At 38.2% G+C, this 19510-nt stretch overlaps 1 protein-coding gene across 1 annotated transcript in view; it reads left to right on the top strand.

Annotated features, from left to right (window-relative positions):
- The window catches only part of LOC134745914 (DDB1- and CUL4-associated factor 8), a 77962-nt gene extending 61818 nt beyond the window's left edge, over positions 1–16144 (top strand). The window contains exons 10-13 of the mRNA XM_063680028.1: positions 4883–5022; positions 7750–7948; positions 9802–9921; positions 13445–16144. Coding sequence (XP_063536098.1) covers positions 4883–5022; positions 7750–7948; positions 9802–9921; positions 13445–13612 — 627 coding nt within the window. The 3' untranslated portion in view covers positions 13613–16144. The remainder of the gene's footprint in view (positions 1–4882; positions 5023–7749; positions 7949–9801; positions 9922–13444) is intronic.
- Positions 16145–19510: the final 3366 nt, after the last annotated feature.

Raw genomic sequence — 19510 nt, 5'->3', positions numbered from 1 at the left:
AGACGTCAGCGTGTACTAATTCAAGTGGTCTAGTTGCTCTACGTCCAGGTCTGTTAAAAGGTTGTCTTGTCATCTTACCTAACAAGCATGGCTCACAAACAGAAATATTATTTTTAAATTAAGTTAAGTCATCCATACCATTAACCATTTGTTGTGATGATAATAAGGTCAAATTTTGTATACCTAGGTGAGCATATCGTCGATGCCACAGCTGTCTCACATTTTTGTCACAGTTATTACTATAATTACATTCTTTTTCAATTAGAGTTTCCATTCTTATGGTATATAATGACCCTACACGATTGCCTATCATGGTCAAACAATTGTGTTTGTAGATTCTGACTTTTCCTGTATTAAATTCAATTTTATAACCATTATCTTCAATCTTTGAAACTGACAATAAATTGTCCTTTAAATCAGGCACATAGAATACATTCTTAATTAATAAAACAACTGGCCTCTTACCTATGAACGCCCTTGCCCGAATGTTGCCAACACCAAAGGCCATCAAATTTATTTTTTTCTTCGCTACCGAGATGGACTTCGGTGTTTACCTGCTAAAATACCATCGTGCACTTCACATTGTTATACTATTCGCAAACCAAGCTGAAGACTGGGGTCGTAAAACTTCTCATTCACACTTGCATAGTCGTAGCAGGAGTGAAAGAGATGGTAATATGATCTCGGTCGTCAGTTTGGTTAGCGGATATTATAACCAGGGGGGTGTCACTACGCAGTTTAGGTATACTTTTGGCCGGCGCGCCTCCCGGGCAGGCGTATGGCAGTGGGCTGCCGCTGCCGCTCGGCTCGCACGATAGTCGTGTTACGTGGCGCTCGCGCAAAATTGAAAATACACAATGGCTTCGAAACCTAAATCTCGATCTAATCCGTATAAAAAAACCGGCCAAGTGCGAGTCCGGCTCGCGTTCCAAGGGTTCCGTACATTACACAATTTAAACAATGTATTTTTTATGTGAAATGTCTTTAAAAAACCCGTAGAAGTCGGATCAAAAACTAAGTAATTAAGTCCGACTCACGCTTGACTGCACATTTCTAATAGGTTTTCCGGTGATCTATAGGTAAAGATCTTTTTTGTGTATTTTTTTCAAAATTTTTGACCCAGTAGTTTCGAAGATAAAGGGGTGGGGGGGGGGGGATGGTCATTTTTTGCCTATTTTCTTGAATAACTTCTAAACTATTTATTTTAAAATTATAAAAAAAAAATGGCCCCCGTGTTTAAAATTAATATGTTTACGTTACATGTCCATCTTTGGGTCACAAACTTACATATGTGTACCAAATTTCAACTTAATTGGTCCAGTAGTTTCGGAGAAAATAGGCTGTGACAGACGGACAGACATATATACAGACAGACAACAGACAGACGCACGAGTGATCCTATAAGGGTTCCGTTTTTTCCTTTTGAGGTACGGAACCCTAAAAATATTGTTCTCTTTACGGATGCCTGAATAAACGGAAGAACAAGGAAGCAGAATAAACATCCTTAATTTATTGAATATTGTTTGCCCAGAAACAATATTAGGAACTGACCGACATATTTTCAAAGGAATCTGTAACATACCTACTCCCATGGTTCACGGCCAATGGAATGACATTAAATGTCGAAAAAACAAATATCATCCGATTTGGGCTTCGTGGCAGGCAGGATCACAATCTGAACATTGTCTGTAATGGGCAGCCGGTTCCTCAGGTGGATGAGGTGAAATACCTCGGTCTAATAATAGATTCCGGTCTTACATGGAGTTCACACATTGACATCCTGTGCGGTCGGCTCTCATCTGCATGCTTCGCACTAAGTAGATTGCGTCCTAGCCTTAATACAGACAATGTGAAAAAAGCCTACTACGGGTACTTTCACTCACTTCTCGCTTACGGTGTCGACCTATGGGGTAATGCTGCAGAGCGAGAAAGAGCGTTCAGGTTACAAAGACGAACGATGCGAGTCGTGGCGGGAGTCCCGTGGGATAGTGACGCAAGAAACTTGTTCCAGGAGTACAAGATACTAACACTACCAAGTCTGTATATCCTGGAAATCGCAAAATATGTAAGAACGCATTTAGACCAATTCACGACATACGGCGACGTCCACAATTGTAACACAAGGCAGCGACATAAATTACGACCACCCCCGACTAGACTGGCAAAGTCGAAAAAGCTACTGCACTCAATTGGTCCAAAGGTATATAATGCAATACCGGACGAAATTAAAAATACAAATAGTAGTAGATCGTTCGAAAACAAACTAAAGGCAAAGCTGATTACGGATGTACTTTACTCTGTTAATGATTTCTTTCGGCCATCTGAGACCACCTGATTACTTGCCAAAGTCCAATAGTAATGGAAGGTATGATAAAATACCACCAAATAATGTAAATGTACATATGTATAGTTAGCATAAGATTGTTATTTATTTATTTAAGATTTAGAAGCTAAATATTAATATTGCCTACATGTAATAGAAATAAGTAATACTTTAAATATTTTAATTTTTTTTGATACCTAATTAATTAAAAATGTATAATTATAAGTAAATGTAATATAAATCAGTAATACTGACTACATGTAATAGAAATAAGTAATACTTTAAATATATATATATTTGAAACCGAATTAATTAAAAATGAATAATTATAATTAAATGTAATATAAATCAGTAAATAATTCATATAAAAATAATTTGACCAAAAATAATAATGTACCTAATATAATTATTCCTGTGAAATGTGTAAGATAATAATAATGTGTTGACATATAAAATACTTCTATTTTACCAATAAAAGTTTGTTTGATTGATTGATTGATTGATTGGTATAGGTACAAAAACTTGTCAAATGACAACCCTGTGCCGACACTCGGAGCTCGGTCATAAAACTGCGGCGCGCAAAGAAGATTCACGGTTAGTGCGCGGTTATAAGTTTCAATTTTGCTTGCAGGCGGCAAGTATAGGTATAATTTTATACCTAAGTCTGACTTTCGTGAAGGAGTGAAATTTCTGTACGGTAGTACTATTAGTTATTCTGTGGTATAACTGATAATTCGTAAATCTTATTGCAAAGTTATAAGGTCCACCGATATGGTCAGTCCAGAGTGCTGTTGCTATAGACAAAATACACAGCTAACAGCTAAGTGATAAGTATAATTTGCCGTTCGCGGGTTAGATAGGTTTAAAAATACAAAGATCAATCCTTGGCCCCATTTGATAAAGCAAAAAGTACTATTAAGAAAGTCTAAACATGACTGACGATTGACCAATATCGAATGGACCAGTGACTTAGGACAGAATTTTCTGGATCCGGCTTAGTTTCAATTTTCAGAAATAATGCGAAATAAAATATTTGTGGCCTTCCATGAATAAAGGGTCATTATCCTCACCAAGCAACAACACATTTATTTATTTGTTTATCAAAATGCTTTTCAATACTCATCCTAACAAAAAAAACTAGTTCATTCATGGTTTTATAAAAAAATATTTTTCATGTACAAAAGCAGAAACAAATGGTTCAAATATTCCGTGATCATTTCTTTCATCTTCGAAATACGGTTTGTTCTGGTCAGTCCAAAGCAATGAGCGCTTTTAACATCCTTAACAAACAGCTGCTAGTCAGCAGTCGATAAGCCAAATGCACGCGCATCAGCATTGAGTGATACGTGATACATAGGTATTTCTATAAGTAAAAGCCGACCGACACAGGTCCGACCTCTTCAAGCTCTGCCGCGGTACTGAGATCGCCAGCGCGCGTCATCGGTAATATAGTAGTTTTCAAAAAATTGCCAAAAAATTAAAGTAGAATTTGATAAACACAAATGTATACTAACAGTATAAGCAAACGTTGTAGATTGCTCGTGTATAAAAATGACTTCGATACTAAGTAGATTTTCGTAGGAATTTACACTTGTTTCGAAGAGAAAATTCAATTCGTTTAACATCGATTTTCTCTTTCTTAAAAGCATGTAGGAAGAATATCGTTCGATATTCCTAAAGTACAGGATATTAGTAATACAAAATATCCAACTTTAGCAGAGTAAACTTCTCAAAATTTACAAATAAGAGCTCACAATTCAGTGCTTCACGCGGTTTTTCGTAAACGACCATCAGAAAAAAAATCATTACTAATTTAATTAGTCCTTTTTCTAAAATGTACAACGATATTCCTAAAGATAAGAAGACGCTCTTACTGGAACAAGTACTCTTTATTTCTAATAATGAGCGTAAAATCTTAAATCTTGTCGGGAATATCATCAATTTTACATTATTTCGACTTTTCTTGTAAGAACGCTCTTAACGTTCGAGATATGCCACAGGTACATTTATGTTTATATATAGGTACCCGTTTGACAGAACATAATAAGTTCTCCCATACTTAAATATGCCAGTTAATCAGTGCTTAATTAATCAACAACTATTAATAATAATGACATGTTCATATTTGCACTTGGGTGCGGTCCGCGTTATCATATAAACATGGCTGGAGGGCCGCCCATGTGACCTTTGATTATAGTTTCATAATCATCCGTTTGGATTCAATGAAAAAAAAAAAAACATATACAATATTATTAACAAATTGTATTTTTGTGCGTAGGTAGAGTGGGGCATTTTCACAAACTATACACACAGACACAACGCCTACAGTACCTTCTTGTTGTTTGGTTGTTTCTAAGTGGTTAAATAATTTTGGAGATGGGTTAGGAGTTGAAGGTTTTGTCTATCAAGTATATCTTTCCCATGTTTTCGTCCGTATATCGATATTATCGATGTGGATAAATAATTTGTCATTGTCACGCACCAAGTGCCAAATATACACGAGACACTCTCACTCTTCTCGCAAAAGTATAATTACATCGTTGACGCATTTGTGTACAGACAGACGGCAAGAAGAAGTTCAAATACAACATGATGCATCTGACATGTGCGATATACAACCACGACGGCAGCGAAATACTCGGGTCGTACAACGACGAAGATATCTACCTCTTCGACAGCATACGAGATGTCTACGATAAGTAAGTATAAAAGTATTCGCCATAAGAGTAGAATAGTTATTTCAAATAATTTATTTGTGCAACAAAAGAGGAAAGTTGGTTTTTCTTGAGTGTTTATTTTGAGTCCCGAGAAAGCGAAAGACCCTATAATTGAATCACGAGCGAAGCGAGTGATTCTAAGTTAGAATCTTGAGCGTAGCGAGGGACTCAAAAACACGAGATGTAAAATAACTTTGCTCTCGTGTTGCACATATAATTTTTCACCTCAGTAGTGAGAAGATATTAAAGGTTAAAATGTATTTCGAATTACACAGAATAATACAGCGAAGCAAAAAAAAAAACGGTTGTACGTTGTTTCATAGACTACATTTTTATAGAATTTCGCTTCATATAAAATGATTCAAATATTATTCATCATCATTTGGCCTTTGCGTCTATTGCAGACGATTTATGGTGTAACACCGGAGAGACACCGTTTTTGGTGGCTGAATAGACCGATGCGAGACCGACATGGTCTACCACAGGCCTGACAAGAGAGATTTGCTGAAAACGGTACTGAGACGCCTTGTCGTCGTTTTTTCCTCTTGTCAGCAAGTGCGGCGAACCAGGTCTCATCGCAAAACTTGCGACCTTCCACAACATGTTTGCGCCATTCCGTCCGCTGTTCTGCGAGCCTCTCCCAGTCTCGGTGGTCGATATGGAAGGCAATCATGTCCCTCTTTGCGCAATCTATTAAAAAACAAATATTATTAGTTCATTGAATAATCACTTCGCAGAATACTTACTTTGTAGAAGTTTTAATCGTAGATTTTTGTTGCAAAGAAAATTTAAAGAGAATTTCTAATCATATATTCTTTATCCTTATATTATTTAGTTCATGTAAACTTTTTACCAAGACATATGTTTTATAGAATAATGTTTCTTATAAACAAAATCGCATATTATCATTTCATATAAAAATCCATTCGCAGAATACTTATTTTGTAGAAATTTTTGTTGCTAAGAAATTCTAATGTTTGGATAATTATATTATACAATTTAGATGTATCTCCTCGGATTCCACGGGCCTATAAATCCCGGTCTTTTGATAGGCTTGCGTGGGGATATAGATCCAACACGTAGAGGCCCCTTGGAGAGCTTTAATGTCATGTAGAACGCCTGCTGGAACCCGTTCACAGGCGCAACAATAGACACCCATGAACCGGTCGCAGCAGGCATTGGGACTATTGCGGAAAAAGTGAACAGTATACCGGTCTATGGATTGAAGTTTGGGTGGACAATGAGACTGGGCTATTGTAAAGAACTCCGGACACCTGCCATAACAATGTTAAAACACGTTATCGAGGCAGGCGGTGACTTGCCGCTGACTAGATGGGCCCCTGAAACTGCCGTCGTGAAGACGACCAGGAGCAACACCAGTGTGAGCGGCTCAGGGGTGTCGAGAGGTGTGCGCCGCTTTCTACCCAGTGGCTGTTAGCAGCCACTGTGCCAACTCGCGTCTTATGCATCTTTCACTTCCACCCCTGGAGCATATAGCTCTTACGACTCCCCTCTGGACGGCCAATGAAGGCAAGCCAGAGCTGAGAGTCCTGCGGGTCCCCTTGGGGTCCACTCCGACCGACGAAGACACGCCGGAGACGGAGACCCTGACCAATTTAGATTATTATTAGATAGATTTAGATATGTATTCTTATTATAATATACGAGAATATAACTTCTGTTTGTAAATCAGTATCGTACAATAAAATAAGTCGGTTCTCGCTGTTTTGCACGCAGTTCTAACCTAACCTAACCCACTTTTCTTAGTAACATTTCGGTTCTGTAAGGACCGCAATTCTAACCTAACCTACTTCTCTGAACGATTATATCGATGAATAAATACAATAAAGACAAACAGTTTTCTTTAAAACATAATCCTACTGTTTGATAATTTTATTGAATAAAATATTGCGTTTCTATGAAATATGTTGCATTGTAGTAAATAGGTGTTAAAACAAGAATATTCGAAATAAAAATACAAGGACCAAATATTATATGAAACAGTTTCTTGTGAAACGAAATTCTGTGAAATTTGTGTCTTGGAAACAAGAATATCCCAAACATAATTCTACTGTTTGATAAGTTTGCTAAATAAAAAAGTGAGATTATAAAATTCATTGAAATGTGTTTCTGTGACATATGTTTCATTCGAGTAAATAATCTTTGAAACAAAAATATTCGAACTAAAAATACAAGGACCAAGTATTATACGAAACATTTTCTGTGAAACAAAATAATATGAAATTTCTGTCTGCGAAACAAGGGATCACCAAAAAAACGAATTTGTAATAGAAGTATGAAGTGGCAGTTCATGGCCTTCACTTAATTAAAAAGCTACTTTGTTTCACTCCCTGGAGTGAGAAAAGTCGCACTTTCCTCACTCCAGGGAGTGACGAAAGTAGGCTTGTTCGAGCTGCTGAGGTGAAAATATATGTTTACCATTAGTCCGATTTGCTTTGCCTATTTATTTATCTCTCCTAAAGCAAAGAAAATATGCCCTATGATCTAAACATCGAGCCGGTTAATGTTTTTATTTTAACTTGGCCACTGAGTCGTATCAGTCGTATGGTCTAACTTTCAACCTTACGGTTGTGGCGTTTCGTTCGTGCATGTCGCCTGGTTTGGGGGCAACCACAACCAGTGCAACGTCACCCGTGCTAACCAATGTTGAACTGATCTTAAAATAATAAGCTAACGTCCATATTCCAGAGACAACCCTAACAGGGAGACGAACGGCTACACGCACAAGTACAGCGGGCACCGGAACAGCGCCACGTTCAAAGGGGTCGCGTTCTTCGGGCCCAAGAGCCAGTACGTCGTGTCGGGCTCGGACTGCAGCCATATATACATCTGGGAGAAGGAGACTGAGGCCATCGTGCAGTGGATGGAGGGCGACATCGGCGGCGTGGTAGGAACCGTTCCTTCATAGTATGGATATGGACCCTTTATCACATTGAATGCATTTACCAGAGGGCCAGGGTTATTGCGCTGCTTGGCTGTGTCTGGTTGTCTAACAAACCCGATCGTATCGTATCAATTGTATCAGCCTTATTGTGACTCAGAGAAGGTGGTAGCTATTTGTATGCATTTTTTGTTACTTGCCGTTATTTGTTATCAGTGGTAGTCTAAAGCAAAAAAGAATGTCATTGTTCACAAGATAAGCTCTCAAGTGGTAAACGGAGACGGTGGGGTCTTCGTGGAATCCAGTAATTAGCAAATGTAAGGGGGAAAAAACATCACATAGCATTGGATGTCGTGAGTGTTGTGTGTAGGCAAAGTGACAACCCTAGCGTACAAGTTAATAATCAAGATCAAGTGCGGGTAGTTCCCAAAACCCGCGCGGCAAGAAGATGTTGATACAATTCCTCGTCGCCAGTCTGCCTGTGACCACGAACGTAACGTCACGTTCGAAACGTCAGGCCATAAATAAACGTAAGTTTGTACGCGATTAAGTCCCGTATTCGTTTTAAATTATGGGTAAACGGAGAGTTTATAAAATTTCGACTATACTTAAACTGCGACATGTTTCCGTTCTTGGAAGTTATTCTTTCGGTTCCTATCTGCCCTTCTAACCCAGACGATGTTTTCCGTCACCGAAGAACTACTGCTAGCGACTGCCAGTAAAGTTCAAGTTATACCTACATTACCTACGGTTTAATTAAAAATCTCGGAAACTCGTCGGTTTGAGCCCACGACAACGACGAAATCGCAAGCCGCAAGCCTTACCGCTTGACCACTTATAGATCGCGGGTCAGGCGAAAATTTGGTCAGTCATCGCCTTGATACTTCGTCACATGATAGTTTAGATGCTATTATGAATTTAAAAAAAAAACCGGCCAAGTGCGAGTCGGACTCGCACACGAAGGGTTCCGTACCATTATCTATAAAAACGGTCACCCATCCAAGTACTGACCCCGCCCGACGTTGCGAAGTTAACTTCAGTCAAAAATCACGTTTGTTGTATGGGAGCCCCACTTAAATCTCTATTTTATTCTGTTTTTAGTATTTGTTGTTATAGCGGCAACCGAAATACATCATCTGTGAAAATTTCAGCTATCACAGATCACGAGATACAGCCTGGTGACAGACGGACAGCGAAGTCTTAATAATAGGGTCCCGTTTTTACCCTTTGGGTACGGATCCCTAAAAATAGTCAGCCGGTTGTATCGCGGTGGAAAGTCCGTGAGCTGTTCACACATGTAAAAAAATTTTTTTCAGTCTGCGCCTCCCGATTGATACTTTGTCTGGTGATAGTTTAGAAGCTATTATGAATAAAAAAACCGTCAGCTGGTAGCATGAACATGTATAAAATACGCACCTTACCATTTTATGTCCGCAAAGTATGCGTGGAAACGCAAGCGTTTATTGAAGCACCTGATAGAACGCTACATGCAAAGTTTCATGATTTCGATACCACTATTTTCTACATGTTTATGCGCCAGCTGACAGTCGTTCCACCGCGATACAACCGGCTGACGATATTTTTTATTCATAATAGCATCTAAACTATCATATTATCTGACAAAGTATCAAACGGGAGGCGATGACTAAACTTTTTTTACGTGTTTCTGTGGCTGGCATTCCTTAACCCATCAACGGAGCTGCAGCTGACGTCCACGAGGGTTCATCATACATAGCCGTTAACCACTATACCTAAGAGTTATTGCCCGAGAGGCGATTGGTCATGGAAATATGTTCCTGGCTCGCGGTCTATTAGTGGTCATAAAATCTAGTCTAATGTTTAATTTGAACAATTTCCAGGTGAACTGCATAGAGACGCACCCGCGCAGCCCCGTGCTGGCGAGCAGCGGGCTGGATAAGGACGTGAAGATCTGGGTCCCCTCCAGCCAGCAGGAGCCCACCTACGCGGGCCTAGAGAAGGTAACGGGCGTTAGCTAACCGCTTGAAACCACGCGCCAAGCGCCATCTAGTGCGCTCTCTTAGGGTCGGTTGCACCAAACCGTCTGCCATATTATATTGTACGGAAACTTTCATAGATCTCTGCTGCGTGACCTTGATCAGTCTGTTCTGTTAACTGTGGTTGGTGAAACTGGCCCTTAGGGTCGGTTGCACCAAACTGTTTGTCATGGTTAAAGAGTTCGCAAAATTTTATTGTATGGATAGTTTTATAGTAAACCACCGCGGCGCACCAGGTGACGTTGACCAGTCTGTCAAGTGCGGATGGTGCAACTGGCACTGAGGGTTCCAGCCGGTCTAGCACATGATTGGCGCGAGAGTATCTTGCCGCGACATAAACTACCCGTCCCTCTTTAATTCATACAGTTAGCAAAAGACGGGTAGTCTATCTCACGGAGTAGGATGGAGATGGCAAGTGGGCGTTCCCGTCTATCCGACAGTTAGTAGCGACCGACTCACTTTATGCACAGACTATGCTCAGTTGTTGTGTAAACTTCATACTCGAATGACATTCACGTCGTACGTACGCTCGTCTAACAAAAATTGATAATTAAATTTAAAATGCCGTATTGTGCAGTATTAAGCTGCAGAAATCACAGCGGTTTAAAAAATCTTTCACGTGGAGGTATTTCCTATCACCGGTGGTTATTTATTTAATTATAATCCGATAAATACGAAAAATCTGTTTATATTGCATTATTTACGAATGTTCGTTAAGTAAATCTATATTTTATCAGTTAGAACTTAGAGTTCACAATCCTTTGTCACTATTCTTTACGTTTATCTGGAATATTCGCTATCCTAAATGTCAAATAACTTCGCTACTCAGATGCTGCGCAATGTCGATATTTATATCGATAAAGTTAAAGTTACGATATTTCAAGTTTGATGTTTGGTTCGGTAATAAATTATTATTTTAGACACGTTTCTAATTATTATTTGGGATAATCAATGTCTTAGTAAATATGGCAGCTCTGGTCATCAAGCACTAAGTTAAGTCGGGGTCATTTCATGGCAACCTTTCAAACCTTCGTATTCCTTTACATGCGTTTTTGTTTTTTACACCCATCATATTCTCATCGTTAATATAATTAGACTAGGTACTTAATGCACTTATGCGTACAATGCATGCAATGTGCCATGAATAAACGTTTTATATTTTCTATTTCTTTATTATTAATTATTGTAGGTTACCACAAGATGCCGATATTAAAAACAAATGGATCAATGCTACTGGGCAAGAAAATTAGTTTCCGCAAAAATATAGCACCATTTGCTAGGAGCATTTCTTAGAGAAAGATTTCTGGGGATAAAATTGCCATAGATCTCATCTAGCGTCCACACGCCTAAAACTTATTTATTATCGGATTAACAATTATTATTATTCAATTAAACGTAAAACTAAAACTTAGTTACTAATTTAGTAATTATTAGTGACATTCGGGCTCACTAAATTAATTAAAAGTGTTCCGTACCACGCAAACTAGCGTCAAATATTGGAATATTGCCGCCCCCCTTCCTGATTTGATAGGTCACAATCTTACAATCAAATCAAGTGGGATCGATGAGCCAGTTTCATGTATGCTTTCACACCATACAATTAATTTGACAATTTAATCAGGTTGTCCCGTCTAGATTGGCCTTAAATGCTGCTACAAGTAAATATATTGTTAAAGACGAATACTTACCTATGTAAGTAATTGCAGATTTGTGATTACAAAATAACAGCAATACCGAGTTAATAGACATTTAAAGAACTATGATTTTATCTGTTTGACTTTAAGATATATTTAATATTCACATTAACAACCTAGTTGGTCAATTAATAAGAAACAAATTTCTAGTTAGATATTTGTTGTACTTTACTACATATTATTTTTCATACAATCACGATTATCACTACCTATATTATAATCATAAATAAAGTATTATCTAAATGTGTTAAAACATACGGTAATGAAATATCAATACCTAACTGAACACACAAATATCGATAAAACACTCCGATTACACTGTCCCCTCCCTATATCGTCGAATGGAAAGAAGTTCCAACGGTTAGCTACTCGCAGGCGTGTAGAGATCTCGAAAACACCAGTGTAACGTGACCGTGAGATCCGTAACAAACCATGCGTAATTAGACCTTACTTATACTGGTTTTTTAGCCCTTTTCTCGCCTGTAATTTTAAAATTATATAAAATAACGCCATCTGGTGTTGAGTAGTTGTATTAGGTGAACGTTGAGCGAGCTTTAGTGAGATGAATGAGATAATGAAAGAGTCGTATGTCATATAGCTTTGACATTATATTTTAAACCGTCACTCATGTAGCCTACAGTTGATATTCGTTCGAGAAATGTCCACCGGTAATAACCTTTTGGTATGGAAAGTTGCTACGAATCAGAGCAATTTTGTAAGTGTGTGACGTATTTTAACGTGGCTATGAATGTGTGAGTTTAGCGACACTGGTTTTCATACTAAATAGGAGTCATTTCACATCCACTAGTTTATTAATTCGTGGTCTATCTCGCGGCGAGATACTGTCGCGCCAATCATGTGCTCGGCCTACAGATTTAACTTTTGGTAAGCTTTTGCAATGAATGCACGTCATCTCTAAGCAAGTGAACATGAACTTCATTTTGAACAGCCAATATTTTATAGTAGGATACGAAAGGTTAAAAGTATGGCACTATTAGATGTAATTTAACTAAACCGTGATTTGTTTGTTGATACGCACAACACAAAATCTTTATAAAATTGATGAGAACTAGAACCCACTTGCACTTATCTTAGATTTCTGTTTGTTAATTGAGCCATTTTTTAGCTTAAACTCAATGAGATCGCGTTGTTTTATCACATAGTACTTGTTCCTAAGTTTAGGCATAAATTGGTTTACTAAGAGCTCTTTCCCACTGACGTCCAGTTTTTTGCGGGTACGGTTTTTTGCAGGAGCCCGTTTTAGTGGTGTACGTGCTAATAGTCACGTTCACACAAGAATCTGTTTACTTCTAAAAACGGCATCCTGCAGAAAACTGTACCCGCAGAAAACTGGACGTCAGTTCAGTGGAAAAGAGCTCTAATGCGTTGCATAAAGTTGTTTATTTATCATTTCGTAATAATATTCATTTGGCAGAAATTTCTAAGTGGGTTAGGTTAGGGTTTGCTGCCAAATAATATTATGCGAAAAGAAATTCTGCGAAGTAATATTATGCGAAAAGCAGTATGCCAAAAGTATTTCTGCCAAACGATATTTCTACCAAGTAACATTATGCAATACAAAATTCTATTATGGCAAGTATATATTTACATATAATAGATATGACCAGTGACTGCTCCAAGTGGACAACAACTTTGTGACTATTTAATTAAAATAACGTCTTTAGCTGTGATCCTATAAAAAATAATCTGTTACACATCTCTCCTCTTTAATAGACTAGTGCCTACAGGTAACTTGAAATATCTAATTGTAACATTTTTATTATTTATTACAGATAGTCCGCGAGAACAGCACCACCCAGAGGAGTCCGCTGTTCAGTGATTTTTTACCTACACTCTATAGTGCGTGGCGCGGCGAGAACCGCCTCTTCACCGACGAGGACCGCGCGCCGCCCTACGGCGGCAACATCGAGTTCGACGGCAACGTCTGCACTGCCTTCTAGTGAACGGGCTCATCTAGCTGGCCGGATATTTCCTCACGGATGTAGCCTTGTCTGTCTCTGTGTGCGTGACCACACCGTTATAACCGGATTACCACCGGAGACGTCACGCGTCACGCATGTACAGCGAGCGAAGTTGTTTGGTATGCATCCCTAGTTGCTTATCTTTATAGAAACTAAACCGTTTCGCTGACTGTACGGAGTGATGATCTATTGTGAGAGAAAACATCTATAGTTGGGTAGCCGTTTGATAGTCCATTTAATGTTAACCTGTATATGTTTATTATATTAAAATATACTTTGTTATGATTATAATAAACGAGGTGCACGGTTTATAAAAAGTTGTAGATTCTGTTACGTATATAAGGTATACATGTTTATTTGTTATTTAGAATATTGTTTGTGTTTTTTTAATGTTCACAATGCTTAAAACGTCATTAACCTGAAGTCCCAATAAACAATATGTAATTTCTAATATTATGCTGTTCATATTGCTGTTCATCGTCATATAGGTATTAAGAAGTATGTATATTTGTATATAGTTATCAGGGTTTTCTTTACAAGATCCCATTTGATTGGACTATAAAAGGTAGCCACGATCTGAACCATAATTCCTTATTTTGCCTTTGGATTAAACTATGTAGTCTACCAACTACGTACTTGATTAAAATACTTTGTATGTATGTATATATTTACGCTTGTAAAATTGTGACTTGTAGCTTTATACAACATGGCCTTGATTTTAACTATAAAACTAACGTGAGAACATATTAAAATTATTTTGAACGGGTTACTCAAGTATTATAAGATAAGTCAAATGATCAGCCGAAGATCCTCAAAAACGGATCTAAATATGTCGAGCGTTTATAGGAATTTCCGTTTTAAAGTTGTACCAAAAATTTTCGTGTTAGAATTGGGAATTTTTATATTATTTCTACTTGAGCTTTATCCATTTTTACTCAAAAAAAAAGTGTCCCTAAAGTTTTTGGTCCGTTTGGATACGGTTTTCTATACAATCTTGTATGACCGTAATAAAACGGGCAAAAAAAAATTTTATGCAATTTTGGGGACATTTTTTTACTCGTATTAGGATGGAAAGAGCTCGTGATTCTGAGTGGAAAAAATATAAAAATTCCAAAATCTAAAGTGCAAGTCGGGGGTACAACTTTAAATAGAAATGCCCTTATTCGACTTAATAATACGTGAATATTAGTGAGTAACCCGTTTAAAATATTTTTAATAGGGCCTTAATTGTCCAGCTCTTAGGTCGAGGCTGCCTCAAAAGGCTATCCAGCTGTGTTAAGATATTTCAAGCTGTAATGTCTATTGACATTAGCTGATTTGTTCTGCCAAGCAGCTCCATGTAAATAAACTTATAGTTAGTTCCTGGATAGAACATACACACGTGCAACTAATCTAGCCGTGGGTGAAGTCGAATCTGCGAGGCTATTTTCTTTCAATGTGTGTTTTCAAGGATATATAAATGGCTGGCTCCGGCGCGGCGGAGCTCCCTTAAAGGCTGGCGTCCACTAGGCTCGCCGAGGCGGATCGCAATAATTCGCCTTCTACATTCTACATTTACTATGAAACTGCGTCTATTGACGAAGAGCCGCGGCGCGTCGAATCGAATTTACCATTATTAAATATATTAATAACGGGTCACTCACGTGTTTTAAGTCGAAAACGCTCGACATGTTTCACTCCGTACCGAGGAGCGTCATCAGGACCCCCAGGCGCAAGAGGTCTGCGCCGGTCCGTCACCGTCGACGCAAGCTCCTGATGACGCTCCTCGGTACGGAGTGAAACATGTCGAGCGTTTTCGACTTAAAACACGTGAGTGACCCGTTATTAATATATTTAATATGTCTATGTCTCACGGAAGTTTTGTTATTAGAATTTACCATTCATAGTAAATGTATAGAAGGCGAATTATTGCGATTCGATTCGCCTCGGCGAGTCTAGTGGGGTGAGGTGAGGTGGTGTTACGAGAGTCCAGAGTCCTCGTCCAAAAAGAGCCAAATAGCCCGCGTTCGAGAATACCCTTGTGGGTTACACCGTTTCGTGATATGGTGGTTATTGTACATATTAAAGGTCATAAACGTGCTCCACCACCCACAACCCCAATGCATCAATATGTACCCAATACTTCAATAAGCCAACGAGCACTTATGTTATTAAAGGTTAAACAGGTTAGTGGCTTCTCGTCTCCGGTCTTGCAGGAGCAAAACCATAGGTTTTGAGGACAACTTGTCAGGCGTTTATGCGGTCTACAAACGTAACAACATTGCACTCTGGCTATAGTGAGCGATAGGGACGCAGCTATCTGTTAGAATAAGGGAACCGTTCCAAATCAAAGTATAGCTGGGTCCCTTTAGAAGTTTAGATTATTGTGATATAATATAATTGATAGATTTGATAGGTTTGTAGAACGTTTTAATGTAAATTTCCTTCTGAACGCGTCATGACAAGTGTTATGTGTGTAAATCCCCTTATTTATACTAGATACTTGCAATAAAATGAAACAAATTGTTTGATTATGCGTATTTCTTTGCTTGGATATTTTATAAGTTTGTCTAAGATGCCCTAGTGTTAGCTCATTTTAGAATAAAAAATACTTTGCGGCAAAAGTCATAAATGATCGTTGACTACCCTACTTTGTTCATTTTGTTTTTATAATTATAAAAACAAGACGCTAATACGTTTCGCTTATGCTAATTATGGCGCAGTCCTTATTATGCGTTGAGGATAAAAACGGACCTTATTTTTGTCCTCCATCGACTGATCAACGTCACCCGGCGCGCCGCGGCGGTTTACTATGAAACTTTCCATACAATAAAATTTACCGAACTCTTCAACGATGACATAGTTTGGTGCAACCGACCCTTAATAGTCTTGTATTTACATACATATTTGATACTCCTGTATATTTTCCTCGCAATCGATGTGAAAAACAGAGTAATATATAACTGGCAAAAATATAAATGCCCGTTTCATCCTCGTCCTATGTCGGCCCTCGCTCACGCTCGGATCGATGAATTGCATCGGGTAAAATGGGTTACTTTATGCCCTTATCTACTATAAGTACTTATCCATTTATTTTCTCTAATGCCATAATATAGAATGCGCCAAAATAAGTAATAAGACGTCAAATACCTCAGTTTGCATTGCAAAGATATTTTAATATAAGTAGGCATCTTCACCTCCCTCTTTCCCCCACATTATTTGGATTTATTAACTCGAGTGCAAAAATAGATCTGTAGAAACTCAGCTAATAATAATACGGCGAAAATACTATAATAACGAGGCAGAAAGTCATGTAGCAGAGCAGGGGTATAATTAGACTGTGACGTCTCAGATTGTTAGTAACAAATTGTTTTGACATTTCACAAAGAGTTTGTACTTACATATATAATTTGACGTCTGGTTAGCAAAATACACACAATATTGTAGTACTAGTACTAGGAGTTATAATGTCTATGGAGTTAAACGATTACGTTAGTAAAATGGTTAATAATAAATCCTCCAGCAACGGCATTAGCAGAGGTGCTCTACCTGAAAAAAGTGTACCTGCGCAGTGCGCATTTTTGCATAAGGAGCGTGCATAAACTGTAGGGGGCAGCACAGGAGACGTCAGATTTTTGGCGCGATGCGTAAATGTATAGTTTATGCTTCCAAAGTAGCCCACAAGATGGCAGCACTTGCTTTGGCGTGAAGTGTCAATGTACATGTGATGTACATGTTTATGGTTCCGATTCAGGCCACAAGATGGCAGACCCTCCAACGCGCACGGTCCCTCGACGCTACAGGAGGTGCAGCGTACAGCCCTTTCAGTTGCACTGCCCAGCGTAACAAAGCACAAGTAGGTACCTCTAGCTAGGGAATGTGACAGTGATAGCGGCAAACCGATGGAACGGCCTTAATTTGATTTGTTAAGGTGCAGCGGGGCAATTTCGACTGGAAAATTATAAAGTGCAATTTTGACCACCGAAAAGTACTATTTACAGTAGTTTACTGGCAATTGATTGCCTTCATGCTGGAGATTAGTTATCTTGGTTTTATTTTTTCAGACTCGATCACATCCAAAAATGTTGAGCCTGTATACTTTAAAATGAGCATTTTATATAAATAGGCAAAAATAGTTGTAATTATCCCGCCGAGGGCCGAGGGGCAATTTTTACAACTATTGATAATAAGTTTCGTTACAGTGAACTTCCACAGCTAAACCTGAGCTCCTGTGGTTAGTGTTAAAAACCTGGTAACCCTTATTTGTGACCGGATTTTCGCAGGCAACCCTATACCACTGTATTCGTAATAAAATTACCATCATTTTGAAATATAATTCAAGCGTCAGACAGATGATCGATAAAAACTCATCTGACTTATATTGACCGGGATATACATATATAGACCGTGATTACCTTTTGTAAACAATACAAAAGGTAATCACGGTCTATATCCCGGTCAATATAAGTCTAGCGAAACTAACCGTGAATCATTTAATCACCTGTTTAAACACGGCAACCCCATAATAGTGACCGGAAAAGGACCTAAGTACCTAACCTAATTTATTCATATTGACAAGTTGTATACTTACTTTTCATTGGAACCACATTGGAACTTATTTCGTTCGTCAGACAAGTCTGTGAAATTTGAAGAAAAAAAATATTTTCAAAAATTTATTAGAAATAGCCTTGACCATATTTCTTTAGGCGACCCTATTTATTTATGTTCAGGAATATATTTTCTTTCATAAAATATGTTTCATTCGTCAGACGTCTCGGTAAAGGTCGACCATATATAACGTATCTCCTAAGTCCTACTATACGGTTAGTATTAGTATGGAGCTATAGACGTATTTTTTCCCGCCACGATGCTAGTGATATGCATGGCGTGCCCAAAAGTGCGCGTCCATAGTTACGATACGCGAGCATAATCGGGGCTACCCGAGGTTTTCATCGATTTTTGACAAGTTTTGAATCGTATCTCCTACTTTTGCACTAGGTACATATAGAATTATATTATAAGACAAACGGCTATCGGTTCTTCAATCTTTTATCTCCATTTTTGTCTACCGGATTTTGAAAGAAAAAATACTTATTTATTTAGGTTTTTTTTAAACATTGCCCAAAAAAACACTTAAAAAATTAAGACATTTAACACTATGCTGGACTCAACGCCAGACACAATAGAGAGTACAATGGGATTACGCCACGATTACGCCTATATATGTATAATAATATATATATATAGGCATCTAGTGTCCAGGAGTCGTAGCACGGTACGCTTATCACCATGCCTGTCACGTTCTAACAAATATGTAAGTGCGAAAGTGACGGACTTAGTGATAGGGGAAACCATGCTGCGCGGGCAGCAAGGTGACCAAGTTGTTAAAGATGGACCTTAGGACCTTAGAATGATTAATTATAAAATTTTGGCCAGAAAATAGTAGATTTTTAGTCGCGAGTGTACCTATATTATATATCAAGTAACGATCTTATTCTACTATCGTTTCTAGCGAAAATGAAAATATTGAAAATGTTTAAATAATATATTATAGGGCTACTATAATGTTTATTTAACTTTATTTTCCCGCTTTATTCCATCTACAACTGTCATTAACAATAGCGACATATAGTGGTGAAACATATAACTAATTAAAGCCCATCGGACATTGCTCTGCTGCATTATAAAAATATATAGCCTGTCTGGTTGCTGTAATATGATTTCAAATGATTAAAATAAACGTAAAAAGTGACTCATATCATACTTTCTAAAGTAAAACTCAAAATATCGAATATTGTAATTGACAATGTGTTCCACATGTTAGTCACAGTTAGATAATGGCGGACTGTCTCGGCCAATCACAGAACGCGTGTGGAAGCCCGCGCCATCTTCGTTTTC

The sequence above is a fragment of the Cydia strobilella genome, chromosome 1 (genome assembly GCF_947568885.1).
Source record: "Cydia strobilella chromosome 1, ilCydStro3.1, whole genome shotgun sequence".
Lineage (NCBI taxonomy): Eukaryota > Metazoa > Arthropoda > Insecta > Lepidoptera > Tortricidae > Cydia > Cydia strobilella.
Note: the sequence above shows the minus strand (reverse complement) of the source record. Positions and strands in the feature narration are given on the sequence as shown.